At 41.6% G+C, this 22466-nt stretch overlaps 2 protein-coding genes and 1 long non-coding RNA gene across 5 annotated transcripts; 1 reads left to right on the top strand and 2 right to left on the bottom strand.

Annotated features, from left to right (window-relative positions):
- Positions 1–232: 232 nt before the first annotated feature.
- On the bottom strand, positions 233–2065 carry LOC130689294 (uncharacterized protein K02A2.6-like). Its single transcript, XM_057512294.1, has one exon. The coding sequence runs from the start codon at positions 2063–2065 to the stop codon at positions 233–235; it is 1833 nt and encodes a 610-aa protein (XP_057368277.1).
- A 7900-nt stretch (positions 2066–9965) lies between these two features.
- Positions 9966–20053, bottom strand: LOC130689301 (polyamine-transporting ATPase 13A3-like). 3 transcript variants are annotated; one of them, XM_057512305.2, is made up of 26 exons: positions 19896–20053; positions 19697–19816; positions 19146–19236; positions 16599–16720; positions 15973–16140; positions 15825–15895; positions 15628–15764; positions 15373–15547; positions 15130–15298; positions 15015–15050; positions 14738–14936; positions 14532–14665; positions 14293–14463; positions 14053–14224; positions 13870–13983; positions 13643–13812; positions 13419–13580; positions 13188–13335; positions 12516–12665; positions 12330–12422; positions 12223–12258; positions 12000–12124; positions 11858–11929; positions 11631–11799; positions 10736–11514; positions 9966–10426 (listed from the first exon to the last, which is right to left on the bottom strand). In XM_057512305.2, the coding sequence occupies exons 3-26, from the start codon at positions 19222–19224 to the stop codon at positions 10223–10225; spliced, it is 3855 nt and encodes a 1284-aa protein (XP_057368288.1). In that variant the 5' UTR covers positions 19225–19236; positions 19697–19816; positions 19896–20053; the 3' UTR covers positions 9966–10222. The 3 variants fall into 3 exon arrangements, with proteins under 3 accessions (XP_057368288.1, XP_057368286.1, XP_057368287.1); XM_057512303.2 differs by lacking the exons at positions 19146–19236; positions 19697–19816; positions 19896–20053 and adding an exon at positions 18115–18687; XM_057512304.2 differs by lacking the exons at positions 19146–19236; positions 19697–19816; positions 19896–20053 and adding an exon at positions 18121–18687.
- On the top strand, positions 18705–19279 carry LOC130689308 (uncharacterized). The gene is made up of 2 exons (XR_009000695.2): positions 18705–18974; positions 19038–19279. It is a non-coding gene; the product is annotated as an uncharacterized LOC130689308 (long non-coding RNA).
- Positions 20054–22466: the final 2413 nt, after the last annotated feature.

Raw genomic sequence — 22466 nt, 5'->3', positions numbered from 1 at the left:
ATAATGCGTCGGCCATCACGTTATTCTTGCCTGGTACCCACGATGCAACAAAGGAATAGCGCTGCATCAACAGGCGGAGGCGCAAAATCCGGGGATTGTCCAGCTTGTCCAAATGATAGTCATTGAGGATAGGGATAAGGGGCGGTGATCTGTGACCAGTTGGAAGGATGGTAGGCCTTCAAGGAATTGACGACATTTCCGCATCGCCCACGCAGCTGCCAAGCACTCCAGCTCAATCATGGCGTAGCGGGATTTGGCGTCTGACAGAAAACGGGATTCCGCTTGCACGACCATCCATCTGCCCCCTGTTTGCTGCTGACGGAGGATGAAACCTAACCCGCGGAGACGTGAAGCATCTACGTGGAGTGACGTTGGGCGAGCCGGGTTGTAAAACGCCAAATTCGGAAATCGAAGAAGACGATAACGCGGCCCTGGCCGCTTGGAAATCTATTTCATGCTGTTGTGTCCACTCCCAGAGGAAATCTTTTCGTAACAATGGCGCTAGAGGGCGGAGCAAGGAGGCCAGGTCATCTGAAAAATTTCCTACCTGCTGACAGAGACCATGGAAAGCCCGCATTTCTGAGACACAGGTAGGTTTCGGGAACTCGCGAATGGCTTTGAGCAGGTCAGGGTTGGATTGAAATCCGTTTTCCCCGACGACATAGCCGCCGAACAACACCGAAGATTGTGCAAATACGATTTTCTTTACGTTGATAGCGATCCGATGATCCGCCGCAAGTTTGAACAACCGCCTTACCAGGCCAACGTGTTCCTCCCAAGTGGCCGAAAAAACAAGCACGTCCTCGACGACGCGGCGGCAGTTCGGGAAGTCGTCAAAAACGTCGGCAAGGTGCCGACTGTAGTCATCTCCAGCGAGAGAAATACCAAAGGGAAGGCGGAGGTATCTGTAGCGACCAAACGGGGTGGACACGGTCGTCCTGAGGCTGGAGTCGTTGTCCAGTACTACCTGGTGGTATCCTTTGAGTACGTCAATCACGGTGAAAAATTTTATCCCCGGTGCGATGGTGCGAACCGCTTGAAATGGTGTAGGTGCTTCAAAGACTGGTCTGATGATGCACCGGTTGGGGGATGTGAAATCACCGCGGATTCTTACTTCGCCATCCTCCTTTGGAACAATTACAATAGGGCGGACCCACGCTGTTGGCTCAGTCACCTTGGCAATAATGTTTTGCTCCTCCAACATGTCTAATTCCCGCTTGACTTTTGGCATAAGAGGAACAGCAATAGGGCGCGATCCACGGATCGATGAGGGGACTGCGTCCTCCTTGAGCCGGAAATGGCATGGAGAGCCCAGCATCGGCCGGCAGACACCGTCAAAGATGGAAGGGACCTCAGCCATCAGCTCATTCAATGTCGACTGAACATCTGGAGCCGCTGGATGCTCTGCCTGGGGGAGTGTGAGGGCTGCTAACATACACGCATGAGGGTATTGGGCGGGCAGCATTCCGAATCTCTTCTGTGTCGCCTTTGAAATAACCGGCTGTTGAAGTTCTTGAAGGACGTGAATTGATGTGGCAACCGGACTGCTGGAACTGTTGGCCCACACCAACGACGCTTGAAATTGGCCCAGCGACGCTATAGGAGCACCTGTGGCCGTGACGGCTTCGGCCCCATGAGAAGATAACGGGACGTCGTTGAACTGGCTCAGATACAAACGGGCTGGGATGGCATCGATGGATGCTCCAGTGTCTGGCAGCATCCGGATAAGATACTTCGCGCCACCGTAGACAGGGGTAATACCGATCTGGACCATGTCCTCTTGAAGTATGAACTGAATAGTGATGCTGCTGGCTATCTCTGGCTTGGACGCTGAGCTACCTTGGGTGCACACGGACTGAAAGTGACCCAACTTGTGACAGGAATGGCATGACGTGAAGCAGCTCCGCAAATTCCAGCATCCGTAGGGTTGGCAACCGGGAGGGTGCTGTCGAACAGATGGTTTACCGCGCGCTTGACTTTTCTGTGAATAGGCTGGTTTTTCGCTGGGCTGCTTCCTTGTTCTTGACTTAATCTGGTTAACCGGCGCTGTATTGCCTTGCCTCATGTTATAAACCTGCAGCCGTGTGGCCTCCGCCGTGCGGATAAGGTTGATATGATGTCCAGTGGCAGTTCGGCGCCCAGTTCCAACAGCTTGCGACGCACTTCATCGTCAATGACGCCGAACACAATCTGACCCAATAACCGCGTGTTCTGGCAGGCAGCACAGCAATCTTTTTCAAATTCACACTTGCGAGCTAAATCTCGGAGGTCAATGAGCCAGCTTTCAACGGTCTCTGAATCGCGTTGGACACGGGAGGCGAATTGCTGGTGCCAAACATGACAATTTCGACCAGCGCTACACCGCTCCTGCAGTTTCGTAATTATAACGTAGGCATTCTCCAAATCCGCGGCTGACAGACCCATTGTTAACACCGTCTTTAACGTAGCATTAGAGGGACAAAATAGGAGAATGTTCGCGATGTACTACGGACGCTCAGCCTGAGGAAGCGCTGTGTTGATGGTTGAAAGGGACCGAAATATTTTCCATTGCTGATGCCACATTTCAAAGGAATCCTTGAACTCTTCCATGTCTAGGGGGGATGGTGTGCTATACGGTTTAAATGGCTTAGGGGCCATCGTGTAAGGCACAATTCGGGGAATCAAATGCTGTGCTCACAAGATGGTGCGCCTGGTGACGTACGTACGTGAATGTAGGAAGGCGTGAACGTAGAAGCCGAGCTGAATTGATTGAAATGTGTAAAAGGGGTTGAATGAAGTGTGGGTGAAACTGAATGGTACCGCGATATGAACCTATCAGGACTGGACACGCTGAGCTCGGAGAGTAATACTGAAACGTGGAAGTTGGGTTCATCCAAAAAACAAAAGGATATGACGAAGTATATTAGAAGGCCACGAATGGTGGGTGCTCGGTACGTAGACACCCGACTTGTTAGCGGGGGAGGGTTAGCGGGTTAGCGGCAAGGAGACTCCCGTTAAGGGAAAAAAAATGGTGGCCTCCACCAACCACGCTGAGATATGGCCGGTGGGAATAACTGCACGAAAACCACCAAAATGAGTTTAAATTGCTGTTTGATCGCACACAAAGCAACTGACGGCGTAACTAAAACGAGAGTTAGGGAATAAGTTAGACACTTCGAGAAGAAACTACCAACTGCGCCATGGAATGAAGTCAACTAGATATGGCGCACTGTACTGAGAATGTTTAGGTGTATTTCCTAGTCGAGTATTAAAACCACACTGAGCTCTCTAAGTTAAATCGGAGGGGAGGGGGGCAACATTGCCAGGTCATCACAGTTACTTTGGTCTTGGGTTACAGAGCGATATGTGTAGAAGAACTTTGTTCGCCAGTAGATTAGCCCTCGAAAATAGTTTTAAATATTAGCGAAACGTAATTAACTAATCGAGAGAATGAAGAGCCATTACACCATGTTTACCACTTCAAGTCATATGCATGCCGTTAACCAAAGTCAGCGTCTTCATTTCAATTATTTATAGATGCATAACGTTATTCTCGAATCACTCTCTAGTAAGTGATGAAAACATCAGAGATGATCCAAAAAAAATCCAAGATTATTCATTGTGAGGTGAAGACTGGATCTAACGTATCCCGAAGCAAATACTAACTTGGAATATAAACCGCTACTTGGAGAATGTTAAGCTGATGTTGCTGCTAATATTTAAAGCAACTGCATTTAAGTTGACGTTGCATTTAGGAAAAACAAGTTGGAGATTAATGTTCGTTCATGACTAGAATAACAATGTTCATTACTGAAATCATAGCGTTAACGAATGGTAATCGGAGAATACAATCAAGTACATTAATATTACAGAATAATATAAATTTTGATAAGCAGCAGTAGACGTGCGTTATCCCACTCTTTTCAAACTTTTCCTGGTAGGCTACATGAAAGTGCGATATGATTGACGGCATTCATTTACAAGACGACAAAATAAAAAACTGCCGTTACCACGAACAAAACTTAACAAATACAGAACAAGCAACAATTTTAAATTTTTAAATTGTGAACAGTGATGTTTAGATACGATACAATAGTACAACTTAAATATTTTTCATGTACGCTTACGTGACGATGCACTAGTCGTCAAGGCTGGTGGATTTGAATCACTTAACGTATCGTTAGTAATATGTATTAATATGCTGGAACTCACCCAGAGCACAAAGTGACCTCTACAGGACTGACACAACTGAGAGGTACTAGCCTACAGGCTATTTCCAATAGTAGAGAACTTTGTGAACCCATTTGGTCACAGCTGCCTGCTTTTAATCGTAAAATTAACCATTTAAGAAACAGAGTTCTCTAATATGTGAGCTAGTGAAATCGCCAGTTGACAAACACCTGCAAACGAGAGGCCATTGAACATTCTAGGACAAATGAACTTGCATCGTAAGGCACCCCGCAAAGACGTTAATGTTCATGATCAATACGTCACCGTAAACCTAGTGCAAAATACTTCCTCATTCAAACATTAACCATAAACAAACAAAACTGAGAAAGGCAGGCTCGTTCACCCCCGGGGCAACGGCACGTCATAAACAGGTCGGCTAATTCTCTAGTCAAGAAGCCCAATAAACAATTTTTCTACGAGTATTACGTCACGGTTCCTCATCACTCATAGTTTTAGAAAAGCATTTTAAAAGTATATTCTTAAAAGGGGAAGGAAAGGATGCAAAAGAGATTATCCGGCGAAGTGCTTGTCTTGGTGTTCAGCGACTTTATGGAGCGGACACTTACGATGTGCTTGCCAAGGCAATGGCAAATCTCCATGCTGAATTCCGGATTACAACCAAAGTCAACATCACCATTACAGACAACGGGTCGATCTTTCTAAAAGCCTTCAAGATGTTTCCATCTTGGGAAAAGGAAGATTTACCAGGAGCTTCCTGTGAAGAAGATGATTTAATTTACGATGAATATGACAGTGAAGACGTCATTTACGTTGATATCTGTTTGATTTTGGATCATCGCAACGACATTCAAGTGGACGTAGAAAGCGGCGAGTCATGTGGCCTTACGGTGCCGATGAAAGAAAGTCAGCTAAAGGCAACTCAAGATGACGTAGAGTTTGACTGCGACAGTGATATTTGCGACGTTGACGGTAGAATTTTTCTTCCTCGTCATTTCCGCTACACTGGCCACTCCTTAAATCTGATTGCCACTGCAGATGTCAAAAACATAATGAAGCGACAATTCACAAAATAAAAAAAAACAGTTGGATTTAAAACTGTCTGCCGTTTGGAACAAACAAAGTCGGAGTTCCCTAGCTTCTGATTTCATAAGAAAGACAATAGGTGAGTTATTCGTTATCCATAACATAACACGGTGGAACAGCTACTACAACGCAATATGCAAGTGCATTATTTTGTATCGAAGAAAAATCAAGAACTTCAAACAATTTTCGAACATTTCAAGCTTCAAAAACTGTCAGCCGCTGAGCAACAATTTCTTAAAGAGTTCATTAAAGTTATGAAGTCAATTTATCAAGCCTTGGACGTGCTCCAAAACGAAGAAGCTATGTCATTGGGATGTGTTCTTCCTGTCAATACAATATAGAAGGACAAACTTACAAAAAAGCATAAGCAATTTTGCCAACAGCCAAGATTGAAATTGAATAACCTAAGAAAAAGGGTTAGGAAAAAGTAGATATACGGTATTTCAAGGATGTCGCCGGTTCTCAGGAAGATCTAAATCGTTTCCCGACGATCAAACAGATATTTATGTAACATACTTTATTCATAATACTATCTTTTTTAGCCAATGCCTAATCTATGTTTTTCTTTTTCAATAGGGAATACAACAGCGCGCTTCCATCATATGCTGCCTGCGAAAGACTTTTTAGCACGGCTGGTCTCATTTTTTATCCGAAATGGTTAAACTTATCGGATAGAATTTCGATAAGCTGTTTTTTTAAACAAAATGGAATGTCGTTGAGGAACTGGCAGAGTTGTCCTTCAAAAACCACCTACGTAGCAAAAACATTTTGATGCATCTTTGTGCCATAGTTCCCCTTTTGTTTCGATGTTGTATTGGAACAGTATTATATTTACGCTATAGCGTATCCAGAATAATACGTGATCATCACTTTTCAGTACACTGGTTTAATTAAAGTTGTTTTATTTACTAAGTTATTTGATTCCATTTGCATTTGGATGGAACATCGCATTTTAAAATAATGTAAATGAATTAAAAACCTTGCCAGGGAAAGCAAACCAAGTCTCGTATGTGGTATGTAGCATAAATACCTCTTCCAGGTGATCTAATCTGATGTAATACAACTTTCAGGCTTTACCCTATGAGAAAGATCGAAATTTAAAGCTTTATTCTTATATATTTGGCATTGAATTGACTGCCATGAGATATTTTATGGTTATTGTACTTTTTAAAATCTGCGACGGAGGCGTTATGCTTTTTATTTGTTCAATACTTTAATAGAAATTATAGCTGGTTCAAAAGGCATGTTTTTACGCGTTTTTTTCGAAAAAAAGCGCGAGCGAAAAATGAGCGAGAGCGCGCTCATATTTTTTGCGGTGGAGAGCGCATTTCCGCTCACTTTGAAGCACTGAGAGGAAATCTCCGAGCGTGCTCCCATTTCAGTAAGCTAGTCCCAACTCTGCCCACGAACTTTTATTTTTCACAAGAGTAAGAGTTTAACACGGATTTTTTTGTTTTTCCACGAATTTTTGGCCGTGAAATTGTCCGTTGCTCAAAGAAATTCAATCCAATTATCTCCAAGGACATTAAAGTGAGTCAAGGCTATCATTCATTATGTTTCAGTTTTAAAATGTGTCACAAAGAATTACGATAAATATTGATCTAAATTTCAGCTCTTTCGATTGGTCGTTACTTTTTTAACATACTGAATTACATATCAATCGATGAATAATAGAGATAAGCGAAAATTTTAAGTAAAAATTTATTGTTGAAGTTGTAAATGTTCCTTTTCCCGCTTTTTGAGCTCCGCCTTCAACCCAACCCACTGCTGTCCGATTTCAAACACATCTGCTGCCCCAATCAACCCCAAGAAGGCTTTTCGTAAAAATACCATTTCGCCCAAATATAATGGCACTAAAGTAACATTTTTTTTTCCAACGACATACAAATGGATCAACAAAATGTCTGTATGCATAAAATATTAATTACTTGTATCATTGCAATGAAAAACACCAAATAGCGGTAAAAATTGGCGTAGCAAATACCATTTTTTTTATTTTCTGAATAATTTGTTTTTTTTTTTGTTTTGGGCTCTGCACCACAAGATCCCCCCCGGTGGATTGGGTCTCGTGCACTAGGTATTTGAGATTGAAATTAAAAACTAAAAAGCTTCTATATGGGTTTGGATACGAGCCGGCATAAGGATAGCGAAGAAAAGGTGTGTGCTAGTTGTGTGTGTGTGTGTCTATTTAGTCTTACGTATAGTAAGTGGAAGCTTAACCGTCAAGCGATTTACCTTTTTGGGTGAGTAGAGGTGGCAAATCGGCCATCAACAGGTGTATAATAAGTCATTGGTCGTGGCGGTGACCCCTGGGTTGGTTACAGGTCTCTCGGACCATTGCGTTACGCTTCCGCGCTTGTCAGATGTACGTTGGCTATAGGCGCCACCAGTTTAGGGTGGTGAAAAATTGTGAATTTGGTGCCCTGTTGTAGAGCAGAAGGTGGCGAGTCCGACGAAGGCCAGCTTTTTGTCCTGCGGTAATTCGCAGTGCCCGAACGCCGGGGTCAAAGTTTTTGTGTTAGGTCGTTCATTTCCGGTTGTCGTAAATTTCAATCTAGCCGTTCGGCCCGAGTTTGATCTCGGGTGGTCCCGAGTCATACGTCATTAAAATCAGCGTAAAAGACTGAGTAGGAATGGATAAGGTTAAACTTTGAGGTAGGTGGTCGAAAATTGTGGTCAGTTGTCAGTTGCTTTCGTACAGAGAAGACGTGTCTCAGCGCGCTCCGGCAAATTATCTCCAAATACTCTCAAGGTTAAAATGGGAAGCTCCGATGAACAGCCTGATCATCGTGACGTTAGGCAGCGGTCGTTCACCAGCACCCGGGACCTTTTCGGGTCCCGGATGTGGGTGTACATCAGCGATAATAACTGCTACCATGACGAGGGTCGTGGCCTGTTTAGCTGTCGTGGTCACACCTTGATCAGGGACAGAGCCTGTCGGCAAGTTTGTGTCCGCGGAACCGGGGGGGGGGGGGGGGTTCATCGCCACCGCCTGGTCACTATGTTGGAAGTTCGCTACCTTCGCCTTCGTTACTATGTGCGCATTTACTGTGCCTCGCGGCGCTCGACCGCTGGCACTCAGGCCGAAATAGGCCGGCTAATTCAACGCAACGCTCTACCCTGGGGGGCACGCGACGTGTACCGCAGCCCGAATGACATGGCCACTTATTGCGCCTGTTCGGGCAGGCCATGGCAGCGGACTGACGTCTGGACTGCGCCGGATTCGGCTGAGCGCTTGGAGCGGGAGCACCGCATGGCTATCCGCGCTGGTCAGCGGCAATTGAAAGGAAAGGGTGCAGGACCTGACGCTGGTGGGCGTCCTCCGACACCAATGGATAGTGCCTATGTGCAATTTGCATACAAAATGCCCTAACATAAAACTGTGTCTTAAAAGTACCTAATCGTTTACAACTTCGCCTAAAATGTTTGAGCCAGTAAAGGCTCCGGTACTCCCCAGTCAAAACTCGGAATATTGCTTTTTAACCTAGCTACTTCCACTTAGTACTACTTCCAATTTGCTTGTTCCAATTGTCTTCAAAATTGATACAACGGAAAATCGGATGGTCGCCGCTTTAAATGTCGCCGCTCCAAGCTTTGATACGCTGAAAAGGTGTTTATATCTGTATCGGTTTCCCCCAGCAATTTTTTTACCCAACGGCCAACCGTTGATCCGGTCACACCCTTGTAAGTTTTCTTGTTGGCGACTAAGAGGGTAAAATTATTTAAACAGAGGAATTCTGTTATACTCAAATATTGACTCAATCAATTCCTCGGGTCAATCAACCTCAGTTAGTCTTCGGAGCTAAAATGACTGTAGCAGGTGTTCTTTTCTTGCTTTCCTTGGTTCGGAGAGCACAAAGGAGACGGTATCGGCTGAAAACTTGATCGAATATGTATCGATTGCGGCTAACTCTGATAGTCTTAGCATTATCGCGAGAGCCAGCAAGGTGACTAACTTGCAAGACCAATAAGGTCCATTAAAGTTGTAGACTCTTAAAATGGTTTTTGAGGTCTTCCAAAACCAACTTAACATCCTAGATAACACAGTACTTGGGCTTGGCTGGTCTCAAATGGTAAACCTGTCTTTAGCTTGTCTGTTAAAAGGTGAGCACCTATTGGGTGGTCATGTACAGTATCCTGCACAAAAACACCCGATTTAATTTTTAAATGCCATCTATGGGCAAAATATATTAATTCTTGACCTTTTTTAAATAGGGTTAGGGCGGGTTTGGCGCAAAAACGCTATAAGTTGGGAAGGGTAGTTTAATTCCAGACATCTTTTGCTAATGCCGTAGGTGTTACGAAAAATGTCTGGAAAAAGTAGAGTCTAGTCCTTTTTTGTTAGACCCCCAACCCACATGCCCCAGGCTAAAATGAAAAATATCTAATGAAAAAAATATCATCCTCAGTCACCCACTTTGGTCACTAGCAACTTCCTGTGAATGCCATAAACACTGGAGACGAAACCTTAAGACATTAAGGATAGTAAGTGTGCCGTAGGCTAGAAAAGTTGGCAACTATGAAAAACAAGATGTTTCACCTGGTTTCTGCTGCTCTTCTGCTTCTAGTGGCGAAAACGGAAAATCCACTTCATCAGGCAAATCAGATTAGGGCACAAAGACTTTTCCCGATTCGCGCTCCCTTCTTTCGTCATTCATGTGCAGACATATCCTTTAGTCATATTACCACGCTTGCAGTGAGATCCTAGAAGGCAGTTTTTCTGTATGTATTTTTAATGACTTCAGTCCATATAAGTTCATCGTCCACCTTCAGTCTGGCTGTGTACTTTAAATATGGCAAACGTTTTATCAAAATGATAGGAAGACCATACCATATAAACGGCGTACTTTAGCTCCAAATTGCTTGCTTTTAATTGAAGGATATAATCTACAATGAGATGATGGCCATTCTAGGGATGGCGAATAAATGACAATTTGTTTGCATATGAAATGTCAATAATCATTAACAGTTATTTCTGAGCAACTGCGGATGTCCCCAATGGGGACAGCTCTACAAGATTTTCAACTGGAGGCCAATCGCTCAATTTTATTTCCTTTTCCACCGCCAAGTATTTTTCTTTGCGTGGCCGTAGCTTCAACCAGAATGAAGATTCCATCACTTTGACGAGACCACGATCTATCACAATTTCCTCAGTTAGCAGACAAACGATTACCTGAAACGATAGGACAGGGTTGTTTTGATTAAAATGTGAATAGAGACCATTTTCATTTGAACATTACTACAGGTAGCCAACGTCATTACTATTTCCTTTTTCGCCATTTTTCCCAATTCTAAGCTAACTGAATTTTAAAAAAGTGGAATCGAATTCGAATCAATTCAAGTCGATTTGAATCAAACAGAATTCGAGTGGCAGTCCTATGGCAAGTAAAGCCCATTAGGGAACCCCAACACATTGTGACAGCTATCAGCGTTCTAAGTAAGTATGTCAATAAAACGATCCCACGGCTGTTTGAACAGTTACCTGGGCAGCGGATAGGCTCAAAATGACGAGGCGGAACTCCATAGGAGGCATCTCAAGTTCTAGCCACTTCTTGATTGCGTAGCCAGGATCGATAAGAACGTAGAGGGAAAAGGCAGTAGAAGCGCCTAAAGCTCCGACAAACCAATAGTTTTTGAGGAAAACCTCCCTAAATGGTCTTCCTTTAGCATACGCCAATGCCAAAACAATATACTGGCACATAGACATGCTAAATATGGCATAGTTTTCATGAGACGCATAGTCTCCCGTTGCCAGGCCAGTGACGTTGTTGTGAAGTGTCATGTACGGCACAAACCAGTCTTGTTGGGTAAGAATAAACATGCTGATAGCTTGGAAGAATCCAACTAAACACACTTGAATAAGAAGGGACCCCACGGGCGGTAGTGAGAGAAGAGAAGTCAGAGGAGGGCGATTGAACAGTGGTCCTGGATGAGGTTGCGTGCGTCCGAAGACGGCAGAAAGTGAGCATATAAGGAACAGATCGATGTAGAGGAATTGGAAATCCGTCAAATTGGTTCCGATTTCGTATAAAATCATGACGGAGATGAACTGCGTTAAGCTGTATGCAGCCATATACTTAAAAATACCAAAAGATGTGACCAGTGCGCATCGTCCTTGGCGAATGAGCTCGGGTACGCAACTAATGCTCGCTTCTCTTGAAGTGAATGGGGAAGCAACAGAAGCTTCCGAGTCTGACAATGAAATTCCGGCATGGGCTGCTTTTAGAGCACCACAGTCATTTGCGCCATCTCCACACATCCCTAAATATGATTAACAAGTGAGACAACATATTTTTTTAAGAAAAAGAGCGTCAAATTGGCTTAGGTCTCCACGTATCTAACACTGGAAAAAAATGGAGATTCGTCAACTCTTTTACCGACAACATAGTTCAGCTGTTGCAACGCCTGGACAAGCTGCTGTTTTTGGTCAGGAGACATTCGTGCGAATATTGTCCCTTTCACGACGCATCGGGGTACTAATTCCTGGTAATGTTCTTGGATGACTGACCAGCATTTCCCTGTGATTGCTAAATGACAGTTGAAATCCTAAAAAGAAAGTTGAGCTTCAATTTGGCTTTACAACCCAATAGAATTTTTCGGTTACGGTGTCAGTTATATCCAATGTCGTATCGCCGCTACTGTTCATCGTCGACGGTGAGGTAGTGTTGCAGGGTGTCTGTACAAGTCGAGCCGTTCAAGGTTTATTATTTTAGTCTATGAGCAGTAGGACAGGAATTCGATACAACCTGAATAGAAGACTTTTCGGCCAAGGTATAGGTCAAACGCGGTTTTCCTTCGGTTGAACTTGCACCAATAGTTTCTTCGTAATTAAGGATCACTACCTGATCGTGGGATCCCACCATACCACAGTCTAGAAAACACAAAAAAACTTCCAGTAAGTCAAAGAAACCATTTACGTATTTCTTGGAAAATTTAAATAAAGAAAAAACAAAACGAAGAGGAACTGACCGCGAGCAACGCTAATAGCTGTAAGCAAATTGTCTCCTATAATGCAATGTTTCAAGTATTAGAGTCAGGTATGGTGACTAAAATTGAAAACGGTGTGCGACATTTACCAGTGACCATGATGGTTCTCACAGCTGCATCTGATAGCTGATTAACTATTGCCTTTGTATCCGGTTTCAGCCGATTTTCTAAGACGACAAGACCTAAAATAAGACAGAAGGAAGCAAACGCATGTTAAACACGGTATAGCAAAACATCAGCGTATCGATGTACAGTGTGGAGCTACAATGGCATACCCAGGAATGTCAATTCGTGTTCTAGTTCCTCTCTTTGCACTTTTTGAAGCTTGTGTATGGATCGAATTTCAACAAGTCGGTGAGCCAATGCTATCACACGGAAACCTTGTCTGGTGTACTCTTCCAGAATTTGATTATGATTTCCCGGTACTAGAAATAAGCATTATGTGTGAAATATCAAAATAAGTTGGGGAATGTAGTAAACATGCGAAATTGCGCTACGAAGTTTCTTTAGCATTGTGGCTGCGGATTGAAGCAACGAATAGGAAAGACAGGAACTGTGGAGGCCAAAACCGTACTGGAGGTGGTAATCAAACTCAAGACCAAATAGTAGTCTGCAAGCTTTGACAAACTCGATAAAAACTGCACCGTGTTCTATTCTTAATTGTTTTGTCATCTAGTTCATCGTCTATAAATTTACGGAATCGGAAATTTATTTAATCAGATTCGTTGGCCAATTCGTACGAGTTAAATTTAAAAAAATATATACATACAGCATATTCTAAATACGCTGGATATATTTATTTTTCTAAAGAGAAAAGCACAAAGCCACCAAGAGGCTAGCGTGCCCAGTTGGCTGTATGCTCGCCGACAGCATATATAAACATTGCGATGGCAACGAGATTATGAAACTAAATAAACTTTATAGCGAAGCCGTTAAGGAAAACTTACCGGTATCAGGCTTGCACAAGGACTGAACCATTTCAGGAGATCCTTTGCAAAAAAAATGAAGCTGTTCTTGACCAATTCGTTTGCAAATGATGGCCATTCGCTGAAGGCTCGAGCTGAACGGGAACTGGCGAACAATGCCTACTTCAACCTAGCGACGGCCGATTACAGTTAAAGGGGCCATTTAGTAGAGTTACCTGTAAGAAAAACTTTGAGTAGGAATGAATTGATTACTTTAGCTCCATCCGCACCGCTTTCGACGGAATCAGAAGTTTCAGGGTCTGTTTTATTTCCACCCTCTGGCGTCCACGTCACGACTGTTGGGCAAATGTTGTCGTATTTACTCGTGTCTTCATTGGATGGTTCAACAAGCACCCATCCCGTTGATTCGAACATCTGGAGGATTAGATGGATGTGATTTTAGTGCCTCCAATACTGTAGTAGAGAATTTCACTCACTTTAAGGTCTAATGGGTCACCGCTAAGGTTCCCATCTATGATTGTCAACGAATGGCAGGTTGCCATGCCCATCAGCAATAATGGTGGGTCTAGCTTATTACAGCTAGCTGACGATGGACTTCGATCGTATGGCCGAAGTGTGGATAACGCCTGAGACAACTTTAACGGAGCTACCATTGCAAATCATGAAGTTAAAATGAAAACCATCAAACATGTCAACCAAATACTTCTTAAAGGTGGTATGTAGCGCCGGCCTTCCACGACTGGTACAATACCCCATAAATCCAGTCCGTCTTCTGTTAATGTTCCAGTTTTGTCAAAACAAATACAATTCAAAGATCCTGATCAGACAAGAAATTGAATATCAAGAAAGATGAAATTATAGAATGTACAACATTAACGCATTTTACCTGAAACATTAATTGACCTAGGTGAAATGCAGAAAATATTCCGCCGTTCAAGCCTTTTCTGGGCCAAAATGATTCCCGCGGTCATGGCCGCAGGTAAGGCGGGAGGAACGCAAATGGTGATAATGTCAAACGAATGAAATACAACTTTCAATCCTGCTTCTCCAGAAATAATCTGCAGAAAACGCCGGCAAGTTGAGTTTTTGCCAATGAACGGCAATTAAGTCTCGCGAATTTTCTAACCTTTTTAATTATGCTGTACGTAAATCCAATAGAAGCCAGGGAAGCGAGAAAGCCAATAAATCGGTAACTGTCTCTCTCGAAACGGAAATCAACCGGCGGTGGGTACATAATGGCGGACACGAGCGAACCTTTTGCTGTCATAAAGCCAGTCGACGTTACGACTGCCATTACCTACATTTTCACAGGTTGCAGTTCGAATTGTGTAAGCGAATAATTTGTCGGTTACGTAAACAGCTTACTTTTTCGTCGTTATAAAATCGCGTTTGGACAACTTTGGTTCCACTAAACAAAGTATGTCTAGAGTGTTCTTTTGGGTGATATAGAACATCTGATTGGAATGGCAAGGGAGTCTTCGTTACAGGTACACTTTCTCCTGCACCGTCCATTCAAAGTTTTTGGTTTTGGTTTTGCTCTGAAATGTCTCAAAGTTTGACGTAGAGTTTACCTGTGAGCATGCTTTCATTAACGATACAGGTTCCAAACAGCAGAACCGCATCACAATGCATTGTACAACCATTGGCCGGTAAAATAATTAAGTCTCCAGGAACCAGCTCTTCTGTTCGTATGGTTTCGTAGACTCCACCTCCTCGGCACACATCTATGATGTCACTTCCGTGTACTGTGTTCCTCAGTTTCTTTTGATTCTTTAAAAAACAAAAAATAATAAGCCGTTAAAAATTGGCACTTCACAGAAACGATATCCATGCTTTTGTTTTACTCACTTTTCTGGTTTGGATAATCGAAATGGTTATTCCAGCCTATAGCAGCACAGGATTAAGCATACAATAAGAACGTTGAACTGAAGTTTAATGTTACAATATGTAATTTTGGTCTTACCGCAGACATAACCATGATAGCGGCGGCAAAGTAATAGTATTCGATCATAATCCAAATTAGGACAGAAACCACTTGGAAGATATAAAACGGGTTCAACACTTCAAGAAGGAGAAGCTCCAAAACGCTTTTTACTGGAACATTTATAAAATTGGAGCCAAAAATTGCACGCCTGGGAAAGAAGAACGTTTAGCAAGAAGGTAAGCCTTTGTACGCTAGAAATGGGATATTTGTCAGATTCGATACCTTCTTTGTTGTTCGAGAAGAGATAAGCCAGCTAATCCTTGTTGGGCTTCTGCGTGATGCAAGGAGGATGTTGGCATACCAGGACCCAAGCTTTTCACTTTCAGGAACTCCTTAGTTTCGATATTCCAAATATAGCGCAATTTCTTGCACGTGAACATACGAACACTCGTGGAATCTATTGACAAAGATAAAACGAAAAGAATCTTTAGCGTTTGGCTTTGAAACAACGTGAGTGGCTTTGTGTCTTTTTCCTACTCCGAAATGTGCCGTCTGCGTTTGGAAGAGATAAAGAGGGAGCGTCGTCGATTCGATTTAAATCTTGCAATACATGCGAATTGCAGTGTTCAGCCGATTTCTTTTTGCCTCTAGCAGTCTGATTATTTGCAGCATTTCTATCAACAGAAATGAAATATGTGTTACAAAAACATCACAAAAATGACTGTGTTTCATACATGATCTCGAGAGCACTCATACAGGTGATACTTCGAATATGAACTCTTCGGTGTTTCTTTTGATAAATCTCCTGTAGCAGGAAACAAACGGATTTTTGAATGAATGTAAAATAATTATTTTAGTTAATAAAACACTATTTTAGCTTACTACGATCAGCACTTTCTCAGCCACCTCGAGAGAACACCTGGTATACGTGCAGTTGAGAAACCATTCCGGAAACCAATGGAAGACCATGCGTAAAATTCCAAGCGTTTTCAGAATGAACAGCCAAGTCAACGCGGTCCGAAAATTAGAGCGGCGGTAGCCGTAAAGTTCCTGTTTGGAAATTAAACCTGTTATTCGCTTTCAGGCAAAGTCGACGTCAATTTACGACTAAGCACAATGCTATATACTGTATATAAAAAAATTATAAAATAAATATCTAGTTGCATTTCGAACATGAATGAAACGCTCAACGTATGTTGTATGTGCCTCCGCAATAAGGTTGACATCGCCGTTTGTTTAATAAAACTCTAAAGGCTCAAAGTTTCAAAGCTATAACAATGAAACTTATTGGGTACGTGTAAAATGGATTACGACTGACAATTAGGCAAAGAAAAAACCATGGAAATCATTAAGTATCATTTGGCGGACGGATGCAGCCACAATGAATGAGGAACCCGGTTTGGATTACCCCCATAAAACCGGTTACGATCGGTAAAAGGTTTCAGTACCAGACGCTTGACGTTAGAAAAAGGATGAGTAGCAGTCTTAATATTCGAGTTCAACTATACCATTTGATCTTCATCTCCTGCGTTGATATACGAAACGCTTGCATTCCTGGAGTAGGGAATATCCGGTGACGTAGTTCGTCCATCCTCACCGTTGGGCAATTGATTCATTTGCTTGGTCAAACCTTTATGAGAACAAAAAAAAAGAAAAAGAAGGATAAATAATTACGGTAGTATAATCGAGGCACAAGCAGGAATCTTTCAAAAATATGTTGCAGCTTCCCAACAGGCAAATCGATACAATTCACAAAACGATGCACCCCGAAAAAAATATGGTTTATTTTGCCCAGAGACAAAGCTTCACGTCAAGGCATTTTTGCCGATTTCAGCTCACGCCGGAAAAATCTAACGATTATACAGTATGTACATCCTATGAAAAGACAAAATGGTTGAAAATGAATTCCTTAAAGGTCAGTCGAATACTTAAGTGTGAGTTACCTCCCGTTTACTGCAAAATGTAACTAATGCTGATTGTTGTGTAAAAGTAGCACAAAAAAAAAAAAAAAAAAAATCATTGAGTGATGCACATAGTAACTTTCATGTAGACGGCTCAAATAGAAGAAAAAACCTCCCCAATCAAGTGTGGTGTCCGATAGGAGACGGTTAAACGCACATCTTGGCACACACACATGGAGCCCTGACGGATGTGGGTGGCTTCTCATTTTGTTAGTTGAAAGTCTGACACCTGACCATCCGTTCGTAATTTACTGTGCAACTTAAGCGTTGCAAATACGTAAGACAATAACATCATTTATCCCAACTCCATAATTTCTGATGTTTTACAGCTGGCGGATTGGCCTTATATTTACGAAATAGTTTTTATTACCCCTTATCTATTCGTATCAAGTTTCCCGTGCGTAACATGTTGATGCAAAAAAAAAAATTGTCAATTTCTTTTAGGTCTTTTATTTTTTTTTTCTCCCCTGCCCCCTTTTTTATTGTGGTTTTTTTACTGTGGCCAGAAATTCTTCATTTACCGACATTCCTAATAGCTTTAAATGCCCTGTAATAGCTACAACTCAATACAAAGTAATCTTGATTTCTACTTTCATTAAAGTTTGTAAGAAAAATCAGACAAATAATGTTATCGAATAACATTGACAGGCACATGCAAAATGTTATGGATCAGTACACCTGGAATCCTAAAATAAATGGTACATGCTAACAACTTATCCCGGAAGCAAGTTTATCAAGTTTTCGTAGCAGAAATCGATTTTCGTTGGTCATAAACCTAAGCGCATAACAGCGTTTTGCAAATTCAATCGATCGTCTATGCTAATCAGTATGCAGTCTACAGTTGGAGCTATAAACAGAATAAAACATCGTTCATTTCTTGCATAAAGATTACCTTAAAAAATGTTCTTAACAGTGCAGTTTTTAAGGCTCTCTTAATTAACATCTCGGCTAAGGTTCAACAGCAAGTTAAAGATTTTACCCACCGAACTAACATATTTTAACTAGTGAAACGCGTAAAACAACAAAAACAAGATTGTAATAATTAAGTGACAATGAGATTAACCTTTACGCAAAAGCTGGTGTTGTTCCGCCAAACGGTTATCCTCAGTGTCTTTCAACTTGTTATTAGACATGGCAACTATTTCGTTAAGGCAGTCAGAAGTCTTGTACATTCTGTTGAAAATTAATATTCGACTCGTACGCTCACTTGCTTGACGCACTATTTTTAAAACACAAACTCACACGGTTCTCGTTTGAGCACTGCCGTCATGATTTTCTAAAAAACCAGGTATGAATAGCTTCAACTGTTTAGTGGTTACTTCAAAAGGTTGGAAAGTTGTGTTCAACGTGAACACTAAGAGCGTCTGAGATGCACACTTGAATGGTTTTGCCCACTAGATTCAAAGATGTGAAAGCACTCGTGTAGTCGCTGAAAACAAACGAAATCCGAGATTTGGACAGATATAATTCACTGTGCCAATTGAATTGTGTTTCGCTAAACCAACGACGTTTCGAACAACGTTCACTACTAAGACATCGTGGGGCAGTGACTAACTGCGCTAGCATGAGTGTCGTAGGGACACGCGCCAGACCTATCGATTTTCTCAAAGCGGAAGAGCCTTGGACCAATCCCTTCTCCTTCCTTTTGGCGCCAAGCTCCACCCCCTTCTGTATTACGCGTGATTGAAGTCAACCTACTCAAACCTACGTGAGCTGCTTACTTAGTAGGCGTAAGTTCTTTCCTTTTTTTTATTTGTTTGTTTGTTTCGTTTTCCTTTCAGGCACTGCAGCTAACCGTCTGGCTAGTCAGAATAGCCCCTCGTGACTGTGTTTCACTATTATTCCATTCCATATAGACTTCAGTTTTCTTTCTGAAAAGTCAGAAATTCAGCCGACAGTATTCACGTTTTATTCAATCGATTGGTAAACAGTAGGCCATCTAACGGGTAGTACTGTATCTAACATTAACACATTGGCTTGCTGTAGAAAGGAGACTAGGAATTGAACAGACAAACACCACAAGACGACAAACGAAATACATCCATATATTACAGTGAGGGGAATTTACGCTTAAAATGTTGAAAAACTTGTTACCTTCAGGTCCAGCAGTTGTTCCAAGACCGAAACTGTGCAACTCCTGGCTAGACGCATTTCTACCAGGCCACGGGACCATAATTTGAATGTACTGATTAACAAAACAAATGTTTTTTAGTACAAATTCTTGCAAAATTGGCTTTTCAGTTATTATTTTTAATTCTATTAAATTAAAACAATTCTTTTCTGTGTCTAAAATTAAGTTTAGTAACATGATTCTACATAATGAAGGGTGAAATTTCATGTTCCATGCTAGGAACTTTGTCCACTTCAGTCACTGTGGAATGAATCTTTGGATATTTTAAAACTCATTTATTTCTAAATTATCTTTAAAAATTTCACCTACAAACATTAAAAGGGTATTAAATTACAGAAAATTCATGTCAATCACATTTCAAATGTTGCATTTAAAGCTTTTGCACAGTTCCAGCTGTCTGGTTCCAGGTTGGCAAAGTTTCCAAAAAATGCTTTTTTCTTACATTTCCTCTATCTTAGTGCATTTCCACATAGAAATTAGTAAAGTACATTTTGTGCTAATAAGAAAGCTTTACCTTGGACTCTTTCTGCAATGCACTGTGTTTCCCAACTCCTCAGAAATGAATGACTGACTATCGGCGCTGTGGTTCTATTTGGGTCGATTCCCCATTGCTGTAGCATGGCTATATATATGGCTCTACATAAATATTAAGAAATCGATATCTTGTATTACCGTCGCCGAATCTTTTTAACCTGGAATATCTTTGAATTCACGGGGAATACAAATGCGGTAAAAGACTACTGCGGCAGCAACCACAATCTAGAACAAGGCAATCGGAAAAAGAATAGTTGGGTAAAAATTAAGAAAATACAACTGTGGCAGACGATGCTACGACTTGAACCACATGTACACATCATGGTCCACAGCTCCACACGCGATACACGGTTGTGACCCATCCTCTCTTTTGCTCCTTTCTCTTTTTCTCCTTCTTTTTCTCCTTTCTGTTTTTCTCTCCCCCTTCTTGTAATTCACACGTCATACCAGCCATTGGGATACGCCCGAATGGAAGTGGAATTAAAAAAGAAGATGAATAGCTGGCACGAATCGAGGAAGAATTGGGTGGGGCGCAGAGTATAGACTAATCCACGACCTCGGAGTCAAACAAGAAATTATTTGCAATAAATTAAATAATTTTAAAATAAAAGGTATGGTTAGCTCACTGCAATTTCGTACAAAGTTTTGGATTCATTATTCTTAATTTTTTTTTATCGTGCATTTTATTTTTGTCGGATTTGACCCCTGTTTTGTCTATTGCTATCGACATTAAAATACAATCAAGTCGCCCCGCGTGAAATATAGGTAATCGGGTCGCCAGTGACGGGTCCGATAAACGGTTGGGTTTGCCCCGGAAAAGGGTGTTATTTTCTAAAACGGTGACATATATGGCACTGTATGACAAAGCGGGGTCTGAGTGATCTATTGATCGTCGAATTTTAAGAATATTCGATAAAAAGATCAATTATGTCAGTATCAGCATTCGATTACGTGTGATCGAGTTACACACCCCAATTAGATAACCGATCACAATCTGGCGGGGCATGGAGCCAAAAAAGATAGACTGTAGCCCGGCAACCCGCCCCGAGAAATAAAACTCCCCCGATGAACTGAAAACCAACAAGGCGAGTATAAGCCTTATTAAACGAGTACTAAACGGGTCTTCATTGAAGAAAAAGAAAAGATACATTTTGCAGCGTGTACTAATCATGCAGCTTGAGCATAACTTTTGACGTCTATTAATATATACAGTCACGCGATAAAGTTTTTCGAAGAATTTTTACTTGCGTAATGCGGGTATTGTTTCAACACCATTTCGCTGCGCACCCTATCCATTCCTTCGCCGCCATTCCTTTGCGTTTGTTCTCTTGCCTTGTCTGGTTTTTTCCCGATTACAGCATGTCGCTTAGTGATCGACTGCATGTCATAAAACCCCATAGCAAAACAAAATTGTTGAAGACATTTCAATGGGGAACGTTATATTACACGTTACCCTCTCCATCACCCTTTCATGCAAAAACTTTTGAGAATAGGGGAGTTAAGAAATTCCAGTAAGGGTTTAAAGAGTGTTGTCTGATCTGGTACGAATAGGACTTACCGTAAGTGTGTAGGTATTCGCATAAGCAAGATGTTTAACATAGCTCTAAAGTTATCGCAAGCGGTTTCCCAAGTTTAAATTGTTTTTATACTGTATACCCATCCAAAATGCACATGAACCAAATTTAGGGCACACATTAACGAACCAATTTTCTCTTAACTCCTGTTTTTAAAATATCAGCTATGTCATATAAACGTACGTAGTTGACCCCATTCGTTGCGTAAAATGATTGTAATACTTGCAAGCCGCACTTTCGAAATTTGACAGAGATTGTCGAAGCTTTCTATTTTTTTTTTAATGCAAGCAAACATACCATTAGCTATCGTATGTAAGTGGGATCGTGTTTAAATTGCGCATCAACTATGAATCAAAAAGGGCATTTTTCCGAATTTTCCTTCTGATCTGGTTTTTGAGATGGTGACGCAACCTGTCCGCCGTCTTTAGGGATGGTCAGTGTGTTGAACCCCCGATGAAGAAGTGGTACTATATTTGAAATCTGCCATCACGGCTTCTTCAATGAACTGCTTAGATGTTCATTAGCTTAAGAACAAATCAAATAGACAACTCATATCCCAAATTGCTTCAGGCTTCTGATTAGTGTAACGTTATCTTGCATTCTTTTTTGAAATTTCCATTAAAAAAAGATAAACTTGCTAACGATTGGAAAGCCACAAACATTGTTTCATTAGGCGAACAAGCAAGGGTTTGGCTGCTTCTTCACGAGGAACGTCTAGTAAAGAGAAAAGGAGGTAAAACAGATGAAGATCTCAACTACCTTATGCATCTAATGCCGCCAAAGTTTTTAATTTCCTGACAAGCCCGAAACCAAACACAAATTTCGACACAGTAGAAAAACATAAATAAATTACAAAAGTAAATATAGAGATACGTATTAGTTCAACTTATCGATGGCGTACGCACGTCCAGAGCTCCTGAGTTTCAAACTTTGTTATTGCCGCTTACAGTTCTGGAAAGTTCCCGATTATTTAGAATTTCATATACTTCTCAAACGGTCAATTTATTAGATATAGTAAAACCATCGATGTACCGAATGGACACTAGTTAACCAGCTAAATTATAATAAGCACGATAGTTAGTTTTGCAAAATCGGAATTCAGTAAATTAGATTTACAAATGGTTTATTGAGCACACCGTTTCTGATAATCGTATCTGTCTTTTCCGGAATGTTACT

The sequence above is a fragment of the Daphnia carinata genome, chromosome 10 (genome assembly GCF_022539665.2).
Source record: "Daphnia carinata strain CSIRO-1 chromosome 10, CSIRO_AGI_Dcar_HiC_V3, whole genome shotgun sequence".
Lineage (NCBI taxonomy): Eukaryota > Metazoa > Arthropoda > Branchiopoda > Diplostraca > Daphniidae > Daphnia > Daphnia carinata.
Note: the sequence above shows the minus strand (reverse complement) of the source record. Positions and strands in the feature narration are given on the sequence as shown.

Bases quoted from the DNA above. Each gene is read 5' to 3' on its own strand.
- LOC130689301 (XM_057512303.2), bottom strand. From the start codon at position 18,223: ATGTACAAGACTTCTGACTGCCTTAACGAAATAGTTGCCATGTCTAAT. The intron at 15,548-15,627 runs GTAGGAAAAAGA...CTTTGTCAATAG, and splicing joins CGCAGACGGCACATTTCGGA to ATTCCACGAGTGTTCGTATG. The intron at 14,937-15,014 runs GTGAGTAAAACA...TGTTTTTTAAAG, and splicing joins CGATTATCCAAACCAGAAAA to AATCAAAAGAAACTGAGGAA.
- LOC130689294 (XM_057512294.1), bottom strand. From the start codon at position 2,065: ATGAGGCAAGGCAATACAGCGCCGGTTAACCAGATTAAGTCAAGAACA.